Source organism: Saimiri boliviensis, chromosome 11, assembly GCF_048565385.1.
Source record: "Saimiri boliviensis isolate mSaiBol1 chromosome 11, mSaiBol1.pri, whole genome shotgun sequence".
In the NCBI taxonomy this organism is placed as follows: domain Eukaryota; kingdom Metazoa; phylum Chordata; class Mammalia; order Primates; family Cebidae; genus Saimiri; species Saimiri boliviensis.
In genome coordinates, this window is record NC_133459.1 from 60740715 (window position 1) to 60761466 (window position 20752).

A 20752-nucleotide genomic window follows, 5' to 3' on the forward strand; every position below is an offset into this window, starting at 1 on the left:
AGAGGGGCCACACTGCGGGCATCAGAGGAGCCTGGGGAATTAAAATTTTCAAGATCACTACCCAAATGTCCCATGTGTCAGGGTGCTAGATTTTCTCAACCATGGCCCTGACTTTGACACAAAAACCTGTATTTGGCATTTAACCATCTTTTCAGTTTGGCCACTCTAAAGTGGTCTTGCTGCTCAGCTTTTGCCACTCTTCGCCTGAAGATGAGAGCTGCTTTTTCTGCAACAAAGAGGAGTTCTGGCTTTCACACCAGACCTTCAATTGCTTATTACCTACCCTCAGCTGTTCTTTATTTTTCTGTAATCAATGGAGTTTAGCAATTAGCCATCCAATTCTATTATCCTTATAGCTACAACTTCCACCATATGTCTTAACTGCCAGATACATCACACTTGCTAGTGCATTCGCTTCCACCTGGTACCTTATCCTGATTGGACCATTACCTTGTGCCAGGAGCTGACTATGCTTCACCTACCACCTGCTAGGTAGTCGATAATTCAGCTCCCAAACCCCATCTGATGGTCTACTTTCTCCAACCAATCCTTGTACTAATTCGTGCAGGCAGGCTTCTTGAGGAGCAGATGTGGAGAGAGACAAAGCTGGAGTACAAGATGTGAAAGGAAGGGAGATGAAGTAGGGGAAGAGAGTGAAGTCAAATTCTAGCACAGGTCCAGCAAAGCTTTGGCCAGTCTGGGCAAGAGTTTCAGAGTGAATACTGCCCATCAGAAGTGTCCAGTGGTGGGCCATAATGGCTGAGCCTTTGTAGTCCAGCCTTGCTCAATCACCCAGTTTAGGCAGCAAAGAGCATGATTGTGGGCAAGGCCATTGTCTGTGGTCAAAGCAGAGCCTGATGGAACTGACAACTGGAGGTACTCTTTGCAGCTTGGGAGCAAGTCCTTCCTTGAAGGGGGATCTGGAAAGCACATCTTCATATCTACCACAAGGGCATACAGATATCCAGCACATTCTCTTTTCAAGGAACCAAAAGGTGTACAGTACTTTTCCATTTTTCTCCTTTTGGGGTATCTTCATCAGCTGAGGATTTTTTTTTTTTTAACTTGGTACAGGGAAGCATAGCAAAGAATGCTATTTGTTACCTAATATCCATTTTATCCTTCTTCCTTAATATTATAGCCCTTGATTTTTAGTTGGGTATATGGCCACTCAGAATAATGTTGTCATATGACTTAAGCTCTGGCCAATGAGCTATAAGTAGGAATGGTTTGTACAGCTTCCAGGAAGTATCTTTAAAGAGAGGGGACCATGATCACCTTTACTCTTTTTTCTTTCCTGCATAGGAGTGTAGACATGATGGCTGGAATTCAAACTATCTAGGACCAAAAGATAGAAGCCACATGTTGAGAATGGAAGAAATTAGGTCCCTGATGGTCATGGAATCACCATACTAATCTAGACTGCCTACTTCTGCATTATGTATACATGATAGATAAATAAATCTTAATTTTAGCTAAGGCCACCTAAAAATATTCTATTACTCATAAACGAACCTATTCCTATCAGATGCAGAGTTTGGGTCCTATAAATTTGTGCTACACATAACCTTAAAAGAAATGTGGTTTTTTTTAGTGGAAGCATTTGGGCAATGGGTGGTAAAGCCTCAGATACTGCAAGATGGAAAAACTGGTGACCCTTGTTGTCCAGTTGCCAGACATTTGGTAAACTTGTTGCCAGCTTTAGAAGGCAGATCACATGCCAATCAAAGTTGTGGCATGAAGTGAAATAGTTGGAAATGGCAGGCGGATCACGAGGTCAGGAGTTAGAGACTAGCCTGGCCAACATAGTGAAACCAGTCTCTACTAAAAACACACAAAAATTAGCTGGGCATGGTGCGTGGTGGTGTGCACCTGTAATCCCAGTTACTCAGGAGGCTAAGGCAGGAGAATTGCTTGAACCCAGGAGGTGGGGCTGCAGTGAGCCAAGATCGTGCTATTGCACTACAGCCTGGACAACAAAACAGGACTCGATTCCCAACACTCCCCCCAAAAAAACACCTCATAATTTGAAGGTTTAAAGGGCGGGGAAAAAACCACACTTCCTCTTGCCTTCAGACTGAAGTACAGTTGGCCCTCCACACTCATGGGTTCCAAATACATGGATTCAATCAACCACAGATCAAAGTACCTTATGAAAAAAGGTACACAAAGTTCCAAAAAGCAAAACTGGAATTTGCCATGTGCCAAGTGTTAAATACTACGTTAAATCCATGTGAATGAAGTGATGTGTAGACATTGCATTAAGTAATTAAGTAATCTAGAGATGATTTAAAATCTATGCAGGATGTGCATAAGCTGTATGCAAATACTATGCCATTTTATATATGGGACTTATCTTCAGATTTTGATATCCACAGGGGTCCTGGAACCAATTCCCTATAGATACTAAGGGATGACTGTACATAGAAACAGTGCCTGTGAAACTAAGGAAGGAAATATGCCTGACAATTACCCATACAAGACTGACAAATATAGGATTAAGAATGCTGTGGCCAAGCGCAGTGGCTCAAGCCTGTAATCCCAGCACTTTGGGAGGCCGAGGCGGTGGATCACGAGGTCAAGAGATCGAGATCATCCTGGTCAACAAGGTGAAACCCCGTCTCTACTAAAAATACAGAAAATTAGCTGGGCATGGTGATGCGTGCCTGTAATCCCAGCTACTCAGGAGGCTGAGACAGGAGAATTGCCTGAACCCAAGAGGCGGAGGTTGCGGTGAGCTGAGACCACGCCATTGCACTCCAGACTGGGTAACAAGAGCAAAACTCCGTCTCAAAAAAAAAAAAAAAAGAATGCTGTGAACCTATTAAATCCCATTATTTCCAGTGAGATTAGCTGTCATTAAGAGTGGCGTAGCTGGTGAGTGCACAGAAACCAGGAAAAAAGTTTCTGGGCTTAAAAACTAGGCAAGAACTGTGGCTAGAATTTTTCCCACAAAGAACTGACTGAAAGCAAAAGGATGAGAAGGATATTAAATTTTTACGTGAATTATATTGCCAGAGATACACCAAGCTTCTGCTATGGCTATTGACAAGCACAGGTGTGGAGGTGTTTGATTTTTCTGAAGCAGCATTAGCAGAAATCTCAGTGTCCAGCCACTTGTCCTGTGGGTATTGACAGGCAGGACCTAGGACACGCATGGCACTGGTGCAGATCATAGTGGGTATAGTGAGGTTCTAGGGTCAGCAGTGCAAGCAGCTTTCTGATGGTGAAGGTTTCCTAGGCATTGCGGTAGCAATGTGATTCAGAGACATCATTTCTGGATCATAAAAGAGTCATTGCTTCCTTAATGGCCTGGTTCTGTGAAGACTTTGGGACTCATTCCTGAAAAACTTATCTAGAGCCTATTTAATCAACCCTCCCAAGTATGCAATATCATTGAGTTTCTACTAGCTGAAATGGATTCTGTTTTCCGCAACTGAATCCTAACTGATACCACACATTGTATACAGGAAGAATAGTGACTGCAGACAATAGGATCTCAGGGATATGGGAAAGTAGAATTGCTTGTCTGTTCTGGTAGAGGTTGAAAGTAGCAATAATTCTGCTAGTACTAGAAAATGAGACACTGCTAGTCTGTGATACATAATGGCTAAGAAAGACTGACTTACATATTTTCTAATCTTGTCCTTGTGTATTTGATTATATACTGGTTCAACACCTGTACGTTAAATAAATATCTCAATCTTAACATTCTAAGAACGATGATCCCTCCCATTTAGCCCACTAAGACCCCCATTTTAGCAAGGACCAACAGTTATCTAAGTTGCTCAGGTAAAACAAGACAAAAAAATCATTGTTATCCTTTTCTTTTTTGGGGGGGGTGGGAGACAGTATGACAGGGTCGCGTACTATCATCACCCAGGCCGGAGTGCAGTGGCGCATCTCAGCTCACTGCAGCCAGAGATCCTCCCACCTCAGCCTCCCGAGTAGCTGGGACTACCGAGAAGTGCCACCACCTAGCCAATTTCTGGTTTTTTAATAGAGATGGGTCTTACCGTGTTGTCCAGGCTGGTCTTGAACTCCTGGGTTCAAGTGATTCACCGACCTTGGCTGCCCAGCCTTGACCGCCCAGCCTGTTTTTTCTTAAGTTATCATACAGCCAATCCATTAGGAGAGCTCATTGGCTGTACTGAAAATATAGCTTGAACCCTACCAGTTTTCAACATCCCATCATCTTATTCCAAACTATCAAAATTTATTTCTTGGTCTATTTAACCAGCATTTTGGCTGATCTTTCTGCTTCTACTTTTTTTTTTTTTGAGACAGAGTTTCGCTCTTGTTGCCCAGGCTGGAGTGCAGTGGTGCGATCTTGGCCCACTGCAACCTCCACTCCCGGGTTCAAGCGATTCTCCAGCCTCAGCCTCCGGAGTACCTGGGACTACAGGCCTGTGCCACCACGCCTGGCTAATTTTGTAATTTTAGTAGGAACAGGGTTTCACCATATTAGCTAGGCTGGTCTTGAACTTCTGATTTCAGGTGATCTACCTGCCTCAGCCTCCCACAGTGTTGGAATTACAGGTGTGAGTCACTGCGCCTGGCCTTCTGCTTGTACTCTTGCAGGTCAACGTGTATCCTGCCATTCCTCAGCTCAGAATCATCCAACCACTCCCATCTCCTTACTCGGCTTACCCAGGGCCCTGTCTGTCTCACCCATCTCCCATCTTCTTCTTCTTCTTGGTGACTCCGTCACCAAGGCTGGAGTACAGTGGCGCAATCTCGACTTGCTGCTACCTCCGCCTCCCAGGCTCAAGCGATTCTCCTGCCTCAGCCTCCCGAGTGGCCGGAACTACAGGCGCGTGCCACCACACCCGGCTAATTTTTTGTATTTTTAGTAGAGACGGGGTTTCACCGTGTTAGCCAGGATGGTTTCGATCTCTTGACCTCGTGATCTACCTGCCTTAGCCTCCCAAAGTGCTGCGATTACAGGTGTGAGCCACAGCGCCCGGTCTCCCATCTTTTCTTAAACTCACTGTGTTCTAAGCGCCTGGCCTTAGAGCCTCGTTGCTCCTTTCCAAGAAACCAAGCACACTGAGCTTCAGGACGTTTCCAACTTGCTGTTCTCTCTGCCCGCACCATTCTTCCCTCAGATTCCTCCAAGACTCGCTCAGCTTTATTCAGCTCTGCTCAAATGTCAACTCAGAGATCTTTCCAGGCTACTGTATCCATCACTTATCAGTGTCACTTGTCTCCCTCTCCAGAATGTAATGCTCCTTTATGGCAGGGAATGCATTTCATCCCTTGCGCCTTGAAAAATGCCTGGTACATAGTAGGCGCCTTAAAAATACTTGATTAAATGGATTTGGACTGAACGTATTTTGCTTAACTGCAGCGCTCGCGTTGAGGTCTCCTCACTAAAGCAGGCACACAAACACAAAACGAAGCACAACCAGATGAGGCCTGCCTGCGGCTCCCGAACCCTTTAGGAGGGCCCGCGCGGGAACCCCGGGAAACTCCTGCGGCCGGAGCTGGGCCTCAAACTGTTCTTTCGTTTCCTTCTGCGGCCGAGAAGGGGAAGGGGTAAACAGGCGCACCGAAATGGGACAGGGGTAAATAAGAAAAAAATGAGGCGTGGAGGGGCTGAGGATGGGGCCTCAGCACTACAGCATTCGCCTGAGAATGTACTGCTATCCGTGACAGCACCTTGTCTCACTGGATGGCACTAGGGGGCCGCGACTCAGAGCTGAGCCCCAGCGTGGAGCCAGCAGCCAGCCTGGCAGCCATTTTCGGAAGCTGCTCTCCCAGTAACCCCGCCCGGGCGCGTACGCACGAACGGGAGGCGGGGCTTGCCGCGAGGGCCTCGCTCCGGAAGCCGCACCCTCCGCGGCGTCCCACCGTCGAAGATTAACAAAACGCCAAACAAGATTTTAACAGTCGGCAGCGAAAGCGCGCACTCGAGCGCCAATGAGAGCGGAAGGAGGGGCAGCGCGCCTGAGGAACGCTCCGTATGTCGAACAATGATTGGCTGGAGCCCTCCTTTCTTCTTTTTTTTCTATTAGCTGGACTTGCTGCTCCCGCCCATCTAATTGGCTTTGGTCTAGGTACTTCTGATTGGCTTCCCCCGGGCGGTGGGGGGCGCGGTTTTGGGGATTGTTCATCATGGATTGGTGAATTTGGGCTCCTTCTCCAGGCGGTGGCCCGTCGGTCTTCTCTCTGTCCCGTCTCCCGACCCGTACGCTTTTCCCTTAACTCGTGCGCACGAATGGTTAAAAAAAGGGTGTGAGGCTCGAGCCCGCCAGCCAGGCCGCTAGCACTTCGCGCGCGCCCTCAGCGAGGACCCGCACGGGCTGCCCGGCTCTGTGCCTGCGCTGTTTGAAACTGTGGAACCCGTTAGGCTCTTGGGGAACTACCGTCCCAGCTGGCTCCGGAGCCCGTGCGTGCCGGGGGTGAGTGGCCGTCGCGAGGCGGCTCCTGCCTTTCGCGTCTCTGCAACGCGGAGACTGGAACCGGCAATTTCGAAGGACGCCACGTTCAATCGCAGCGCTGGCGCGGGCGGAGGCTAAAACACGGGGGTCCTGAGACTGAGGAAAACGCGCCAAGTTCCCCTCGGTGGTGGAGTGCGAAGGACCTTAGCGGTTCGGGCGCTCGGCGAGCGGGGCCGCTGCTTCTTGCGCTCCTGGCCATCCCGGGGCGGGCGCGGATGGGCGCCGCTCCGGGGATGTAGTTGGTGCCGGGGCAAGCGGGACCGAGCGGTGGCCGGGGTTCCCGCTCTTGGGAGCGGATGGTCACTCCCCCGCGGGGAGGGCGATCCGACCAGATTTTCCCGGGGCCGGGGACCCGGCGGGCTCGGGGCAGGGACTCAGCTGTCGCACCCACACCCGTTCGGGTTGGACTCGCCGGCGTCACCGCCGCGGACCTCGCTTTGGCCATGAGCAGGTAAGAAGGGCCTGGGAGGAGGGGCCGGCGCTCGGGCGCGGGGGCAAGTTCGGCCGGCGCCGGAGAGGGGCTGCCGGGGAGCGCCCGGGAGTGTGTCGGCCCCGCACCGCGACCGAGCTGCCAGCGGGAGCCGTGTGTGCCCCGGGCGGGGCGCCGGTCTCGCCGCCGCCGGGACGCGAGAAGGCAGGTGCGGGCTGGGCGTAAATAGGCCAGTTCCACGGCGAGGGCGCCCGGCGCGGGGGTGCGGGCCCAGGGCGCCGCCGCCAGCCTCCCCCGGCCCGGTGGCCCGGTCGCTGCTGGTCCTTCCAGTTTCCTTTCCGTTCCCCAGAGCGGTGAAGGATGGGGAGAAAGAAACGCTTCCAGGCAGGTTGCGCTGTGTCGGTCATTGCGAAATTTTACCGCGCATTTTCTTTCACTTACACTTTTTCCAGAAGTATTTAGAACGGCCACGTGTCTTAAACCTTGGCGAAGATACTGTCCTTGCTGTAGATTTTTCTTGAGACATCGGAATCGAGTCGTGTCATAAAGGAAAGAATTTAAAACTATTGGGACTGAGTGTTGACGCTGTCAACAGATGATGGTCGATTCGCTGTGCTTTCTGCGAAAGTGGACTTAGTTACAGGAGAAATATTTTGGATGTAACAGTCCCCCAGTTAAAAGGAAAGCCAGGAGCAAGAAATAATAGCGCGGAAGATACTGCATCTGGCAAAATGTTACATTGTCGGTGTGAGCATTGCTTTGAGGGGCCAGGACATTGGTTTCGTTGATTAAGCTGACGATCCGCTATTTCACCCGCCTAATCATTCTTCCGTGAGGTCCGGTTACTCTGTCAGTTTGAGATCCAGTTTCTGCCATCCATGAGAATGGGCTCTCGAGAAAAACCTTTTATCAGAATCATTAATGCTTGGCGATCCCTGAGAACTTAGCGCAGATTGGTTTATCGGTCAGAAGACAGCGCTTCTTCAGAAGCATTGGGTATGAACAGGAGAGTTAAGTGGAGTTGGAGACAGAATGGGGAGATTGGTCACTTTACACTTCATCCTGACTTGGGTCTCAAAAATGATTTCAGTGCTGAGTTCAGTGTGAATTCCTAGATCGGTGTTAGCCAAGTGAAATGCTTATTAAGGATGGAATTTGAGTTTTGTGTAGTTCATTTTATTACTCTGCATTTTACATTTGAAAGTCGTTGCTGAGGTTTTGGGCTTTAAGTAATTTTATGGTAACACTCCAGTCAGACAGTTTTTCCTCATTTGTCCTACTGAAATATAGGACTGATGTAGAAAATACTAACTCCTACAAATGTTGCCATATTTTATCATGTGCAAGTTTTACTTTAAAACAGGGTAGGAAAGTTGCAAATGGCAAACCAGATCATCTTTTGTCCTACTGAAAGGACTATTTTTAAAAACCAAAGTTTTTTAAAAAGTTTGGAAAATGAGTAGAATATTGTAGTTTCTAGTGCATTAAGAATTTGATTTACGGGCTGGGCGAGGTAGCACACGCCTGTAATCCCAGCACTTTGGGAGGCCGAGACGGGCGGATCATGAGGTCAGGAGTTGGAGACCAGCCTGGCCAACATGGTGAAACCCCGTCTCTACTTAAAATGCAAAAAAAATTAGCCGGACGTGATGGTGCACACCTGAAATCCCTGCTACTCAGGAGGCTGAGGCAGGAGAATCGCTTGAACCTGGGAGGTGGAAGTTGCAGTGAGCCGAGAATTTGATTTACACAAAGTGTATCCAACAATTTTTTGTGTCACTGTCTCAACTTTGCATATGTTTGGTTATCTTTCACTTAGGTTTTTAGGTGTAACTTAACACCATCCCTATGCCTTGAATGCAAATTATACTTTACTAAGCTTTTTAGATACTGATACTTTATTTTCACGTATTCATGTTAGTAACTAGAAAAGGCCTTGGAAGAGAGCACACTCATTATTGTCCACCACTATGATTTTCTGTTCATCCTTGTTTCCCACCTTGTACTTGGGAATTAGAGGTGGTAGTGCTCAGTCAGTATTTTCTGAATGCATTATTGTAATGAAATATTAAGTTTTTACTACTTATACTACTTTACTGTAGGTCTATTAAATAGGATATTTTGTAATGTGACCCTTAATCCATAGCAGGCTGATTTTAAAAATTCAGTAGCTTCTATTTTTTGTTCTTTATTAATAGTGTGGCAAGCTCCTTCATTTAAGCAATAAATACTGAGTGCTTACTGACAGGCATGAGGTTTTAAAATATTAATTTCTAACTTCTACCATTCCTTTGATAAATTTGTTTTCAGAATTGATGATTTTGTTACCTAAAACTGATAACCAAAAACTAATACAATTTTTTCTCTGCGATTAACAGATATAATTGGTGATTACAACTTTTCCCTATAAATTTGTTCTTGACAACTCTTTGGGATTTGAAGAAAAAAATGCCTGGTGTCATACCTAGTGAAAGTAATGGACTTTCAAGAGGTAGCCCATCAAAGAAAAACAGACTTTCTTTAAAGTTTTTTCAAAAGAAAGAAACTAAGAGAGCTTTGGATTTCACAAATTCTCAAGAAAATGAAGACAGAGCTTCTGAATATAGAGCGTCTGAAATGTATGTATCTTACATTTCCGTACTTTTAAAATTCTATGGTGAAGCAGCAGTGAACTTCATTGACAACTCCACTCTGACTTTACAGAGGCAAAAAAAAAAAAAAAAAAAAAAAAGTACACCTAAGTGTACTTTTTAGTTAAGTCTAGCGGTTTATAGTAGGAACAGCAAAACTGGTGGTTCCCCATAGGGATCACATTCATAATGTTTAACTCGTGAACATTGTGCTCAGCCATATAGACTAACTTGGAGAAAAATTTATTGACTAAAATTGTCTGAGTTTAAATTTGATTATTTGCAATGCAAAACATTTGTGTAGGGATAAAAGGTGATGTATATTTGTTTGGTTCAGAAGACTTGACAGTTATATAAGACATTTTAAACTTTGTAGTCATATGTAACTAGTCTTACCTGTTGGAGGTATACGATTGTAAATTATAAAAATAAACTTATAAATAAGTAATGCTTTTGATGCTAATAAATTCTTTGGCTACTGAAAATAGATCAGAACAAAGTAGAATACTTTATTTCATCAACAGCAGCTGTAGCTGGAGTCTGTCTGTACTACTTTCCGGTTTAACAAATAGGCACTCTGCTAGGTGACTAAGGTGAATTTGGTCCCATGTGTTAATTTCCTAATAGCTACCAATAATCAGTTGAGATTGAGAGAGAACCTTTCGTTTATCAGCATTCATGCTTCTAAATACTTTGAGGTGCTAGAGTAATGATAGCAATCGTAAAATAAGTAAAAACACTGGGAGGACCTAGTGGGGTTTTTTTTGATTGTTGAATAAGTAAAATAATAAACTTGAACTTTTTTTTTTTTTTTTTGAGATGGGGTCTCATTGTGTTGCCCAGGCTGGTCTTGAACTCTGGGCTCAAACAGTCCTCCCAAGTAGCTGGGATTACATGTCAGTGCCACCACACCCACCTTCTGAACATTTTATTTTTAAGTGAGGGATAGCTATATAATTTTTCTTTTTTTTGGCCAGCAGGAAGTCACATATAATTCTCTTCATAGACTTTCTTTCCTCTGAATTCTTATTAATAGAATCTTACTTAGTGCAGCCTCTCCCAATATTGTCGTGGTTAGTTTATTCCCAGATTTTTATTCAGTAAAACTGCTTGATTAAAATGTCAAAGTAGGTGAAACAAATCACAATCTTAGTTCCTCAATTTTCTACTCTGTAAAATAGGATTAACATCCTTTTAAGGGAATTGTTTTGAGGCTTGTTAAGTAAAATAATGTTTTTAAATGCTTTTAAAACTTTCATTCTGGGCATGTAGCAGTTTTTGAGCCTGTATTTTTAAAAATGTCATCTAAACAAGAGTCACATACTTTTTAGATTATACAACTTTTGGGAAAAGACTAAATCTATGGAAGTAATGTTTTCACCTTGTTTAAGATACTACTTGATTATCCTTCTCCCTTCTATACTTAATAGTGATCAAGTTGTTCCTGCAGCACAGTCTTCACCTATAAACTGTGAGAAGAGAGAAAACTTGTTACCATTTGTGGGACTGAATAATCTCGGCAATACCTGTTATCTTAATAGTATACTTCAGGTAAATTGACAGTTTTTCTATATAATAAAGCTTTAGTAGGCAAAGAATAATGTAACATTTAACATTTCTGAGTTACTGGAGGACTTTAATGTCCATACTATCTTTGCCTTTGATTGTAAATAAACCAGAGTAGGCTAAAACAATATGTTGCATGTTATTAAACTTTGGGGTAAGAGAAAGTGATATACTAAATAAAGATGGGATAATAAAATTGAGTAGACGTTGATAAAATGGAAGATGTCAAAGCTTTAATTTCTTTCTCTGATTCCTGGTGCTACAGTGATATGTATCTTATCCCTTGGAAATAATGTTGGCATTGTGTTGTGTGTCCTTGTAACCTTAAAGTCTTAGCAATATCTGCCCAGGCTCAGTGCTTTGTTCCAATGAGGGAAGACACTGGGCTACTACTGCTGGGGTGGAGAACAAATTCTGACACAAAGCTTAATCTGAGAATTTTAGGTAATACACATTAAAAGTGTGCTATAGAAAGCACGATGTTGTATTAATGATTTTATGTATCTTGTTGGTTCAGTAAACACTGAGACGATCTCACTTTTTATAGGTATTATATTTTTGTCCTGGTTTTAAATCTGGAGTGAAGCACTTATTTAATATTATTTCAAGGAAAAAAGAAGCTCTAAAGGATGAAGCCAATCAAAAAGACAAGGTAGGAAAAATATATAAAAGAACAGAAAATAACATAAAATGCCAAAGTAAATGAATGGAAATTTACTTGCCTGGAAATGAATAGGATTTTGGGGGGAGGATGACAAAGATTATTTCTCTGTTAATGAACTATTGTCAGAAACGCAGTTGTTTTTCATTCTTTGAAGTTAGCTAACTAGATAATTCCCTTTTACTGTTTGCTCTAGTCCTCAAATCCGTTTGTTAAACTTTTGTCATTTGTATACTATAATCACCGTGTTCTACCCATGTATAACCTATTTACCCATTGTGTTTTCAAATTAACTTTTTAAAAAATTTAAGTACACTGTATTTAAAACCATTGTAATTCACATGAATAGTAATTAAAAATTCCTCTTAAAATTTCAAAAAAGACCAGGCATATTGGCTCACACCTGTAATCCCAGCACTTTGGGTGGCCAAGGTGGGTGGATTGCTCGAGTGCAGGAGTTTCCTAAGACCAGCCTGGATAACATGGCAAGACCCTCTCTCTACCCAAAATGCAAAAAGTAGCTGCGTGTGGTGGTGTGCCCCTGTAGTCTCACGGGGGAGGATTGCTTGAGCCCAGGAGGTTGAGGCTGCTGTGAGCCTGGATCAAGCCATTGCACTGCAGCCTGGGCAACAGAGACTCTGTCTCAAAATAAAAAAATTTAAAAAAAAAGGTTGATTTGTATATCCCATAAAATTAGCGCTATAATGCAACTTAGAAAAGTTAGTAAAGTGAGACAAAGACAAAGGAAGAAGGCACTTAATTTGTTCACAAATAAAATTACTGGTTTGTGTGTTTTTTTCTTGACAGGGAAATTGCAAAGAAGATTCTTTGGCAAGTTATGAATTGATATGCAGTTTACAGTCCTTAATCATTTCGGTTGAACAGCTCCAGGCTAGTTTCCTCTTAAATCCAGAGAAATACACTGATGAACTTGCCACTCAGCCAAGGCGACTGCTTAACACACTCAGGTATAGCTTATGATATAATTTTAGGGTTTCAATTTAGCTACTTGTTTATATCCTTGGAGGAGAATGATATGTGAACAAACAGAAATAAAGGGCAAGGAAAGTAAGAAACTCTAGGTCCACAGTCCTTTATATCCCAGAGGCTCTGAATACCGGAATTTTTTTTTCATAAATTTGGTGCTAAATTCGTTAGATCTGAACATATTATATGAGGCTTTTTATAGTCATTATTCATGTTTATCTCTAATGTGAATATTCATACATCCTTCTATAGAAGTAGGATTGTGTTTAATTATAGAGTACTACCATACCATGTCGGGGATAAATACTTTACTTATATGTTGTATTATCTTTGAATCTGAAAATATGAATTTCTACATGCATGGTCCTCAGATTAGGAATTATAGAACTATATTCAAAATATGCGTAAGAACTGTAAGTTCCAAATAATGTATTTTTGTTATATGTGATTAGAGGAGAACTATTAGTTAACTGGATTAGATTGCTTTTTGTTATTTTCTTAAAAATGAAACTTCATATATATAAAATAGCCTTATTCAAATAAAGTTATACTAATAGGGCAAGTCTCTAAAACAATCACTTAAGCATTTAGTTTAGAAATAGAACTAGGTGCAGTATACTGCTACACCTTAGTTAAGAGGTATTATAGGCTAGGCACAGTGGCTCACACCTGTAATCCCAGCACTTTGGGAGGCTGAAGTGGGTGGGTCAAGAGTTTGAGACCAGTCTAGCCAATATGGTGAAAACCCGCCTCTACTAAAAATAGAAAAATTAGCTGGGCATGGTGGTTCACACCTATAGTCCCAGCTTCTTGGGAGGCTGACGCAGGAGAATTGCTTGAACCCGGGAGGTGGAAGTTGTGGTGAGCGAGATCGAAACACTACAGTCCAGCCTGGGAGACAGAGCAAGTCTCCTGTCTCAAAAAAAGGAAAAAAAAAAAAAAAAAAAAAGTATTACAGCATGGTGACCAAGAGCGGGGTTTGAATACTGCCTTTTCATCCTAACTAGTTCTGTGACCTTGGGCAAGTTATTTAACCGCTGTGTGCCTCAGTGCCTATGTCTATCTGTCAGTAGTGGCGGTAATAGTCCCTTATAGGGTACTATTGTTATTATGAAGATAATGTATACATAGGAGATAAAACATTTTGACTAAGACCTTGTATATGGTAAGCACTAAGTATTAGTTACTAATATGTTTAGAAGAGGATCAAGTATATTAAATACATTATAAAAGATATATTAATATATTTAGAAGAGGTTCAAAGTATTATAATGAAAAACATAAAATTTACTCTTAGTTTCAGGTAAGAAATTTCAAATTAGTGCTGAATAAATGTCTTGAGATTTAAAAATTAAATAATTTACAATATTCCTTACATGAATTCATTTCTATGTAGAAATAGTTTTATGTACTATATCTTTAAAACTAGAATAGATGAAATGGAAATTTTTATTTATAGGGAACTCAACCCTATGTATGAAGGATATCTACAGCATGATGCACAGGAAGTATTACAGTGTATTTTGGGAAACATTCAAGAAACATGCCAACTCCTAAAAAAAGAAGAAGTAAAAAATGTGGCAGAATTCTCTACTAAGGTAGAAGAAATACCTCATCAGAAAGAGGAAATTAGTGGTATTAACAGCATGGAGATGGACAGTATGAGGCATTCTGAAGACTTTAAAGAAAAACTCCCAAAAGGAAATGGGAAAAGAAAAAGCGACACTGAATTTGGTAACATGAAGAAAAAAGTTAAAGTATCCAAGGAACACCAGTCATTGGAAGAGAACCAGAGACAAACTAGATCAAAAAGAAAAGCTACAAGTGATACATTAGAGATTCCTCCTAAAATAATTCCCAAGTATGTTTCTGAAAATGAGAGTGCAAGAGCTTCACAAAAGAAATCAAGAGTTAAAATAAATTGGTTAAAGTCTGCAAATAAGCAACCCAGCATTCTTTCTAAATTCTGTAGTCTGGGAAAAATAACAACAAACCAAGGAACTAAAGGACAATCTAAAGAAAATGAATATGATCCTGAAGAAGATTTGGGGAAGGGTGAAAGTGATAACACAACTAATGGACTTGAATCTCCAGGAAATACTGTTATACCTGTAAATGTTAATGAAGTTAAACCCATAAACAAAGGTTAGTATAATTCTTAGACTTTGATAGGTAGGAGCATTAACAGCTACAGAATTAGAATTTTCTCTTCTTAAATACATGTATAATATAATCTCTATGCATAAAATTGTTTCAAGGGAAGGAAATTTAACACTGAATGTGAACTATGGTGTTTTAAGTGCTATGCTTAAATTGGTGTGTGTGTATATATTTATATATATGTAATGTCATTAAAGTAATTTTAACTTACAGTTTATAAAGTAGGGAAGTTCAGCTGGGCCATGGTAGCTCGCACCTGTAATCCCAGCACTTTGGGAGGCTGAGGTAGGTGGATCACCTGAGGTCAGGAGTTCAAGACTAGCCTGGTCAACATGGTGAAACCCCACCTCTACTAAAAATACAAAAATTAGCCAGGCATGGTACATACCTGTAATCCCAGCTACTCAGGAGGCTGAGGCAGGAGAATGAGGTGGAGGTTGCAGTGAGTCAAGATGTGCCACTGCACTGTAGCCTTGGTGACAGAGCAAGACTGTCTCAAAATAAAGTAGGGAAGTTCAGTATATTTTAACGTACATTTAGGAGTACATTTCCCTTTATGCAGTGTTTGATATAAACTCATGAAGGACATTGCATTTAGTGAAATTTTTAAAGTAGAGACTAAGTACAGTCATGTGTTGCTTAACAACAGGGGTGTGTCTTGAGAAATGTGCTGTTTCATTGTGCAAATATCACAGTGTACTTAATACAACTAGATGGTAGAGCATACTACACAACTAGCCTACGTGGTATAGACCAGGGGTGTCTAATCTTTTGGCTTCCTTGCGCCACATTGGAAGAAGTGTCTTGGGCCACACACAAAATACACTAATGGTAGCTGATGAGCAAAAAAAAAAAAAAATCACAAGTCTCATAATGTTTTAAGAAAGTTTATGAATTTGTTATGGGCTGCAGGCAAGCTTTGAATGGCCTATTGCTCTTAGGCAACAAACCTCTGTACAGCATGTAACTATACTGAATACTGTAGGCAACTATAGCACAATGGTATTTGTGTATCCAAAACATCTTAAGTATAGATATGTAAATATAGGTATGGGACTACCGTTATACACAGTCCATTGTTAATTGAAATGATAGGTGGTACATAACTAACTCACGTCATACTTGAACTAAATTTTTACCTAGTTTTGTCCAGATCTACAGATCTCAGGGAAAATGTGTAATATTAATATGATGAATAGTTTTACTGAAAATGTCATCCTTATTCTGGGTTTATTCTATGGGGAGGTGTCTTTAGTAAGGGAGTGACAATACAATTGACGTTTTTTTTTTTTTTTGAGACGGAGTTTTGCTCTTGTTGCCCAGGCTGGAGTGCAATGGCACAACCTTGGATCACTGCAACCTCCACCTCCCAGGTTCAAGTGATTCTCCTGCCTCAGCCTCCTGAGTAGCTGGGATTATAGGCATGCACTACCATGCCCAGCTAATTTTGTATTTTTAGTAGAGACAGGATTTCTCCATGTTGGTCAGGCTGATCTTGAACTCCCAACCTCAGGTGATTCCACCTACCTTGGCCTCCCAAAGTGCTGGGATTACAGGCATGAGCCACTGTGCCTGGCCTACAACTGACTTCTTTTGGAGACAGTAGTAATTCATAGTCAAAGTTTTATCTTTACAGGGACTTTAAATTTCATTAATAGGGTACCTCTAATCTAATAATGCCAATAAGCTGATATATGAAAATGGAACTTTTATTCATGATATACTTTATTTAAATGGAAAATTGGTTATTTGGAGTATAATGAGAAACTAATCTGTATAGACTCATATTTTCCTATTTTCATTTTAGGTGAAGAACAAATTGGTTTTGAGCTAGTGGAGAAATTATTTCAAGGTCAGCTGGTATTAAGGACTCGTTGCTTGGAATGTGAAAGTTTAACAGAAAGAAGAGAAGATTTTCAAGACATCAGTGTGCCAGTACAAGAAGATGAGCTTTCCAAAGTAGAGGAGAGTTCTGAAAGTAAGCAAAATTGGACTCTTGTATGGACCATGGAATATTTATAATTCTTTAACAACACAAAGTCTAATAGTAGCTGGTATAATTAGGGAGGGGGAAAAAAGCTAGGTTTTAGTATCGATTGTAACCTTTCTGCTTATCTGGTTTCACTTGTAAATAGCATTTGGGAAATAGTGACATTTTTATTTTGACATAGAGTGTGTTAGAGTGGAAAACTGAAATGCTTTAATAAGTGTACTTTTGGGGACCTGGGTCTTTCAGAGCTACTGAGGATATTTTTAACACAATAATTCAGCCACTGTTGTGTCTAGTGCTTACCACAGAATATGGAAATACCATAGGAGATAATCATGAGACAGGTTTATCTGTCAGATATTGAAAATTTGTGATTAGATTAAATGTAAACTATTTTGTTTTACACTGAGATACAGAGACTAGGCTTATTTTGTTTTTGCTGTCTCATAAATTTTTTTGCTGATCAAATACAGATATTTAAAAGATATGTACTGTTGGATGTGCTTATGAAAGTAGTTTCTGAAAGTAAAAATCTCTTTATTTAGGAATGGGTTGGTCAATTGAAATTAAATGGTAATTTTGAACATGAAACTTAGTGGTTTATTTTTGAATGTCTGAGAGAGATATTTATTTGTGAGTGAAAGGATTCTCTTTTAGTTTCTCCAGAGCCAAAAACGGAAATGAAGACCCTGAGATGGGCAATTTCACAATTTGCTTCAGTAGAAAGGATTGTAGGAGAGGATAAATATTTCTGTGAAAACTGCCATCATTATACTGAAGCTGAACGAAGTCTTTTGTTTGACAAAATGCCTGAAGTTATAACTATTCATTTGAAGTGCTTTGCTGCTAGTGGTTTGGAGTAAGTATTGTAAATAAGAGCTATATGAAGAAAATTAGCTGCTGTAGAAGATAAGTCTTGTTCAAAATGCTGTAATAGAAGGAATATAAAGTACTGAAGTAGATTGTAAAGATTGCTTTAGTAAAGTTCTGTTCTCTTATTAACAGTTTACCTATAAAAATGCATCACCCTTAAATCCTTTGGATATGAATACATAATCTACTACTAAGTAAGATTTCTTTTTCTTTCTGTTTTTTTTTTTGAGACAGGGTCTTATTCTAGTTGCCCAGGCTGGAGCGCAGTGGCACAACCTCAGCTCACTGCAGCCACAACCTCCCGGGCTCAGGTAATTCTCCCACCTCAGCCTCCTGAATAGCTGGGACTACAGGTGCATTTTGCCATGTTGCCTAGTCTGGTCTTGAACTTCTGGACTCAAGCAGTCCACCTGCCATGCCCTCATAAAGTGCTGGGATTATAGGCAGTTTCTTTATACATCTTTTCATATTCATTCCCTCTTAGATGTTAGTAGCAGAATTCAGTAGAACTGACTAGCAGGGAATAAATTTTGTATATATCAAGATTTTTTTGAAGGGGTGGGAAAGGCTAAATTTTTCCTAGTTTTAAGGTAAAGCAGGAAATCAAACTAGTCTTTGAACAGTTTGAAAAAAAAATGCTAATTGTTTTGGATAGTCTGTGTTTTTCTCACATGTATGTCATTGTATATGTGACTCCTTTGTACACTAGTTGCTTGTTGGAAATTACCATGAGAGCTTCCCAGTCGCGCTCTCACACTTGATTATGTCTGAAAATGACATATAGCCCCTTATTCAGTGGACCTTCCCTCTGCTAATAGTATAAAATACAATTTTATTTACTTTCCTAAATTTTGGTAGAGAAAAAGTTCACACTAAAAATGAATAAAATGGGCTGGGGATGGGTGGCTCACACCTAGTAATCCCAGCATGGGCAACATAACAAAACCCTGTCTCTACAGAAAAATACACAAACTAGCCCAGTGTGGTGGCGTACACTTGTTGTCCCAGCTACTCTGGAGGCTGAGGTGGGAGGATCATTTGAGCCCAGGAGGCTGTGATGAGCCATGATTGCACCACTGCACTCAGCCTGGGTGACAGACTCTGTCTTAGAAAAAAACAACAACAAAACCACACACAAAAACTAAAACGTAACATTTTGGGTTCAAGTCTATTTAAAATACCATTTCTTTTCTTACTGCACAAAATTAGGAAAATAAAGGAAAAAATACTTTATCTCCACAGATATGCCCCTGAATATTAGAAGTTACTTCAGTATTTTTTTGTTTCTGCATGTATTATAAATATTATTCAAAGATGGGGTCTTGTTTTCTGCTTTTCTGATCGTTCATATGAGCACTGAATATTAAGGGTTTATTCAGATTTTTACTTGGTTTCAGATTGGGGTATAACATTTTCAATTTAAAATGGAACTGCAGGAAATCTTTTCTTTTTTTCCTCCCAAAGGTTTGATTGTTATGGTGGTGGACTTTCCAAGATCAACACTCCTTTATTGACACCTCTTAAATTGTCACTAGAAGAATGGAGCACAAAGCCAACTAACGACAGCTATGGATTATTTGCGGTTGTGATGCATAGTGGCATTACAATTAGTAGTGGGCATTACACTGCTTCTGTTAAAGTCACTGACCTTAATAGTTTAGAACTAGATAAAGGAAATTTTGTGGTTGACCAAATGTGTGAAATAGGTAAGCCAGAACCATTGAATGAGGAGGAAGCAAGGGGTGTGGTTGAGAATTTTGATGAAGAAGAAGTGTCCATTAGAGTTGGTGGAAATACACAGCCAAGTAAAGTTTTGAACAAAAAAAATGTAGAAGCTGTTGGACTTCTTGGAGGACAAAAGAGTAAAGCAGATTATGAGTTATACAACAAAGCCTCTAATCCTGATAAGGTTGCCAGCACAGCATTTGCTGAAAATAGAAATTCTGAGACCAACGATGCTAATGGGACCCATGAATCAGATAGAAACAAGGAATCCAGTGACCAAACAGGCATTAATATTAGTGGATTTGAGAATAAAATTTCCTATGTAGTGCAAAGCTTGAAAGAGTATGAGGGGAAGTGGTTGCTTTTTGATGATTCTGAAGTGAAAGTTACTGAAGAGAAGGACTTTCTGAATTCTCTTTCCCCTTCTACATCTCCTACTTCTACTCCTTACTTGCTATTTTATAAGAAATTATAGAGTGAGTGTATTTTCCTTGTGTATATTTAAAAATACCCACACAAACATTGGTAAAGTTGGTTACATCAAAGAGTCTTTAGCTTATCTTTTGAAGCTACTGGATATTATTGGTCTCTCTAGGTTTTTCTATAAATAGTGAAATTTGAATTACTGAAAACCATGTTAATTTTTAGAATTCATTTTCCTCAGTAGAGACTAGTGATGCGATAGCTTCTGGGAACAAACTTGTATAGGTTCTTAATTAAATTATCCAAAATGGAAGCATTTAAACGCTTTTGGATTTACACCAATCTTTTGTGTTTGCTTTTTAAAATAAAGTGCTTGTATTTGTATTCTCCATATTTTGGAGTAATTATCTACATGATATTTATAGGTCCTGTGGTTTTTCACCCAAGAAGCAGAATCTCATTCAGTACATTTAGTTTTATAAGAGTCACAAAGCTAAATATTTGGGCTGTGTCGGGGGCACAAAGTCTAGAATGTGTGTATTCACAATGTTGTACATTTTGTGCCTTGAATCACTTAGAAAAATGTCTCAGAAAACCTGGACAGTTCGCTTCTCTCTTCACAAGAATTTTCTATGTATTTATGAAGATGATTCTGTACTCTAGTATATCTTTTTGGGCATGGACTAATTTGTATCTCTTTAACTCATTCTGCACGATCTGTATATAGTACATCAAATTTAGAGGTGTGACCTTAAATTTAACTTTTTTAAAAAACTGGGAGGTCAATAAAATTTAAGCTGTTTAACAACTATGTATATGAATATTTGAATTTTTTTACTTGTATATTTTTATAAATACAGCTGA

At 40.7% G+C, this 20752-nt stretch overlaps 1 protein-coding gene across 2 annotated transcripts; it reads left to right on the plus strand.

The window, feature by feature from the left end:
• Positions 1–5855: 5855 nt before the first annotated feature.
• USP1 (ubiquitin specific peptidase 1) lies at positions 5856–20699 on the plus strand. Of its 2 annotated transcripts, none has more exons than XM_074380935.1 (9): positions 5856–6059; positions 9252–9491; positions 10934–11054; positions 11617–11721; positions 12538–12698; positions 14177–14862; positions 16685–16855; positions 17525–17726; positions 19205–20699. In XM_074380935.1, exons 2-9 carry the CDS (start codon positions 9322–9324, stop codon positions 19938–19940), a joined length of 2352 nt encoding a protein of 783 aa, XP_074237036.1. In that variant the 5' UTR covers positions 5856–6059; positions 9252–9321; the 3' UTR covers positions 19941–20699. The 2 variants fall into 2 exon arrangements, with proteins under 2 accessions (XP_074237036.1, XP_003921532.1); XM_003921483.4 differs by lacking the exon at positions 5856–6059 and adding an exon at positions 6136–6894.
• The last annotated feature ends 53 nt before the right edge of the window (positions 20700–20752 follow it).

Bases quoted from the DNA above. Each gene is read 5' to 3' on its own strand.
- USP1 (XM_074380935.1), top strand. From the start codon at position 9,322: ATGCCTGGTGTCATACCTAGTGAAAGTAATGGACTTTCAAGAGGTAGC. The intron at 11,055-11,616 runs GTAAATTGACAG...CACTTTTTATAG, and splicing joins ATCTTAATAGTATACTTCAG to GTATTATATTTTTGTCCTGG. The intron at 16,856-17,524 runs GTAAGCAAAATT...ATTCTCTTTTAG, and splicing joins AGTAGAGGAGAGTTCTGAAA to TTTCTCCAGAGCCAAAAACG.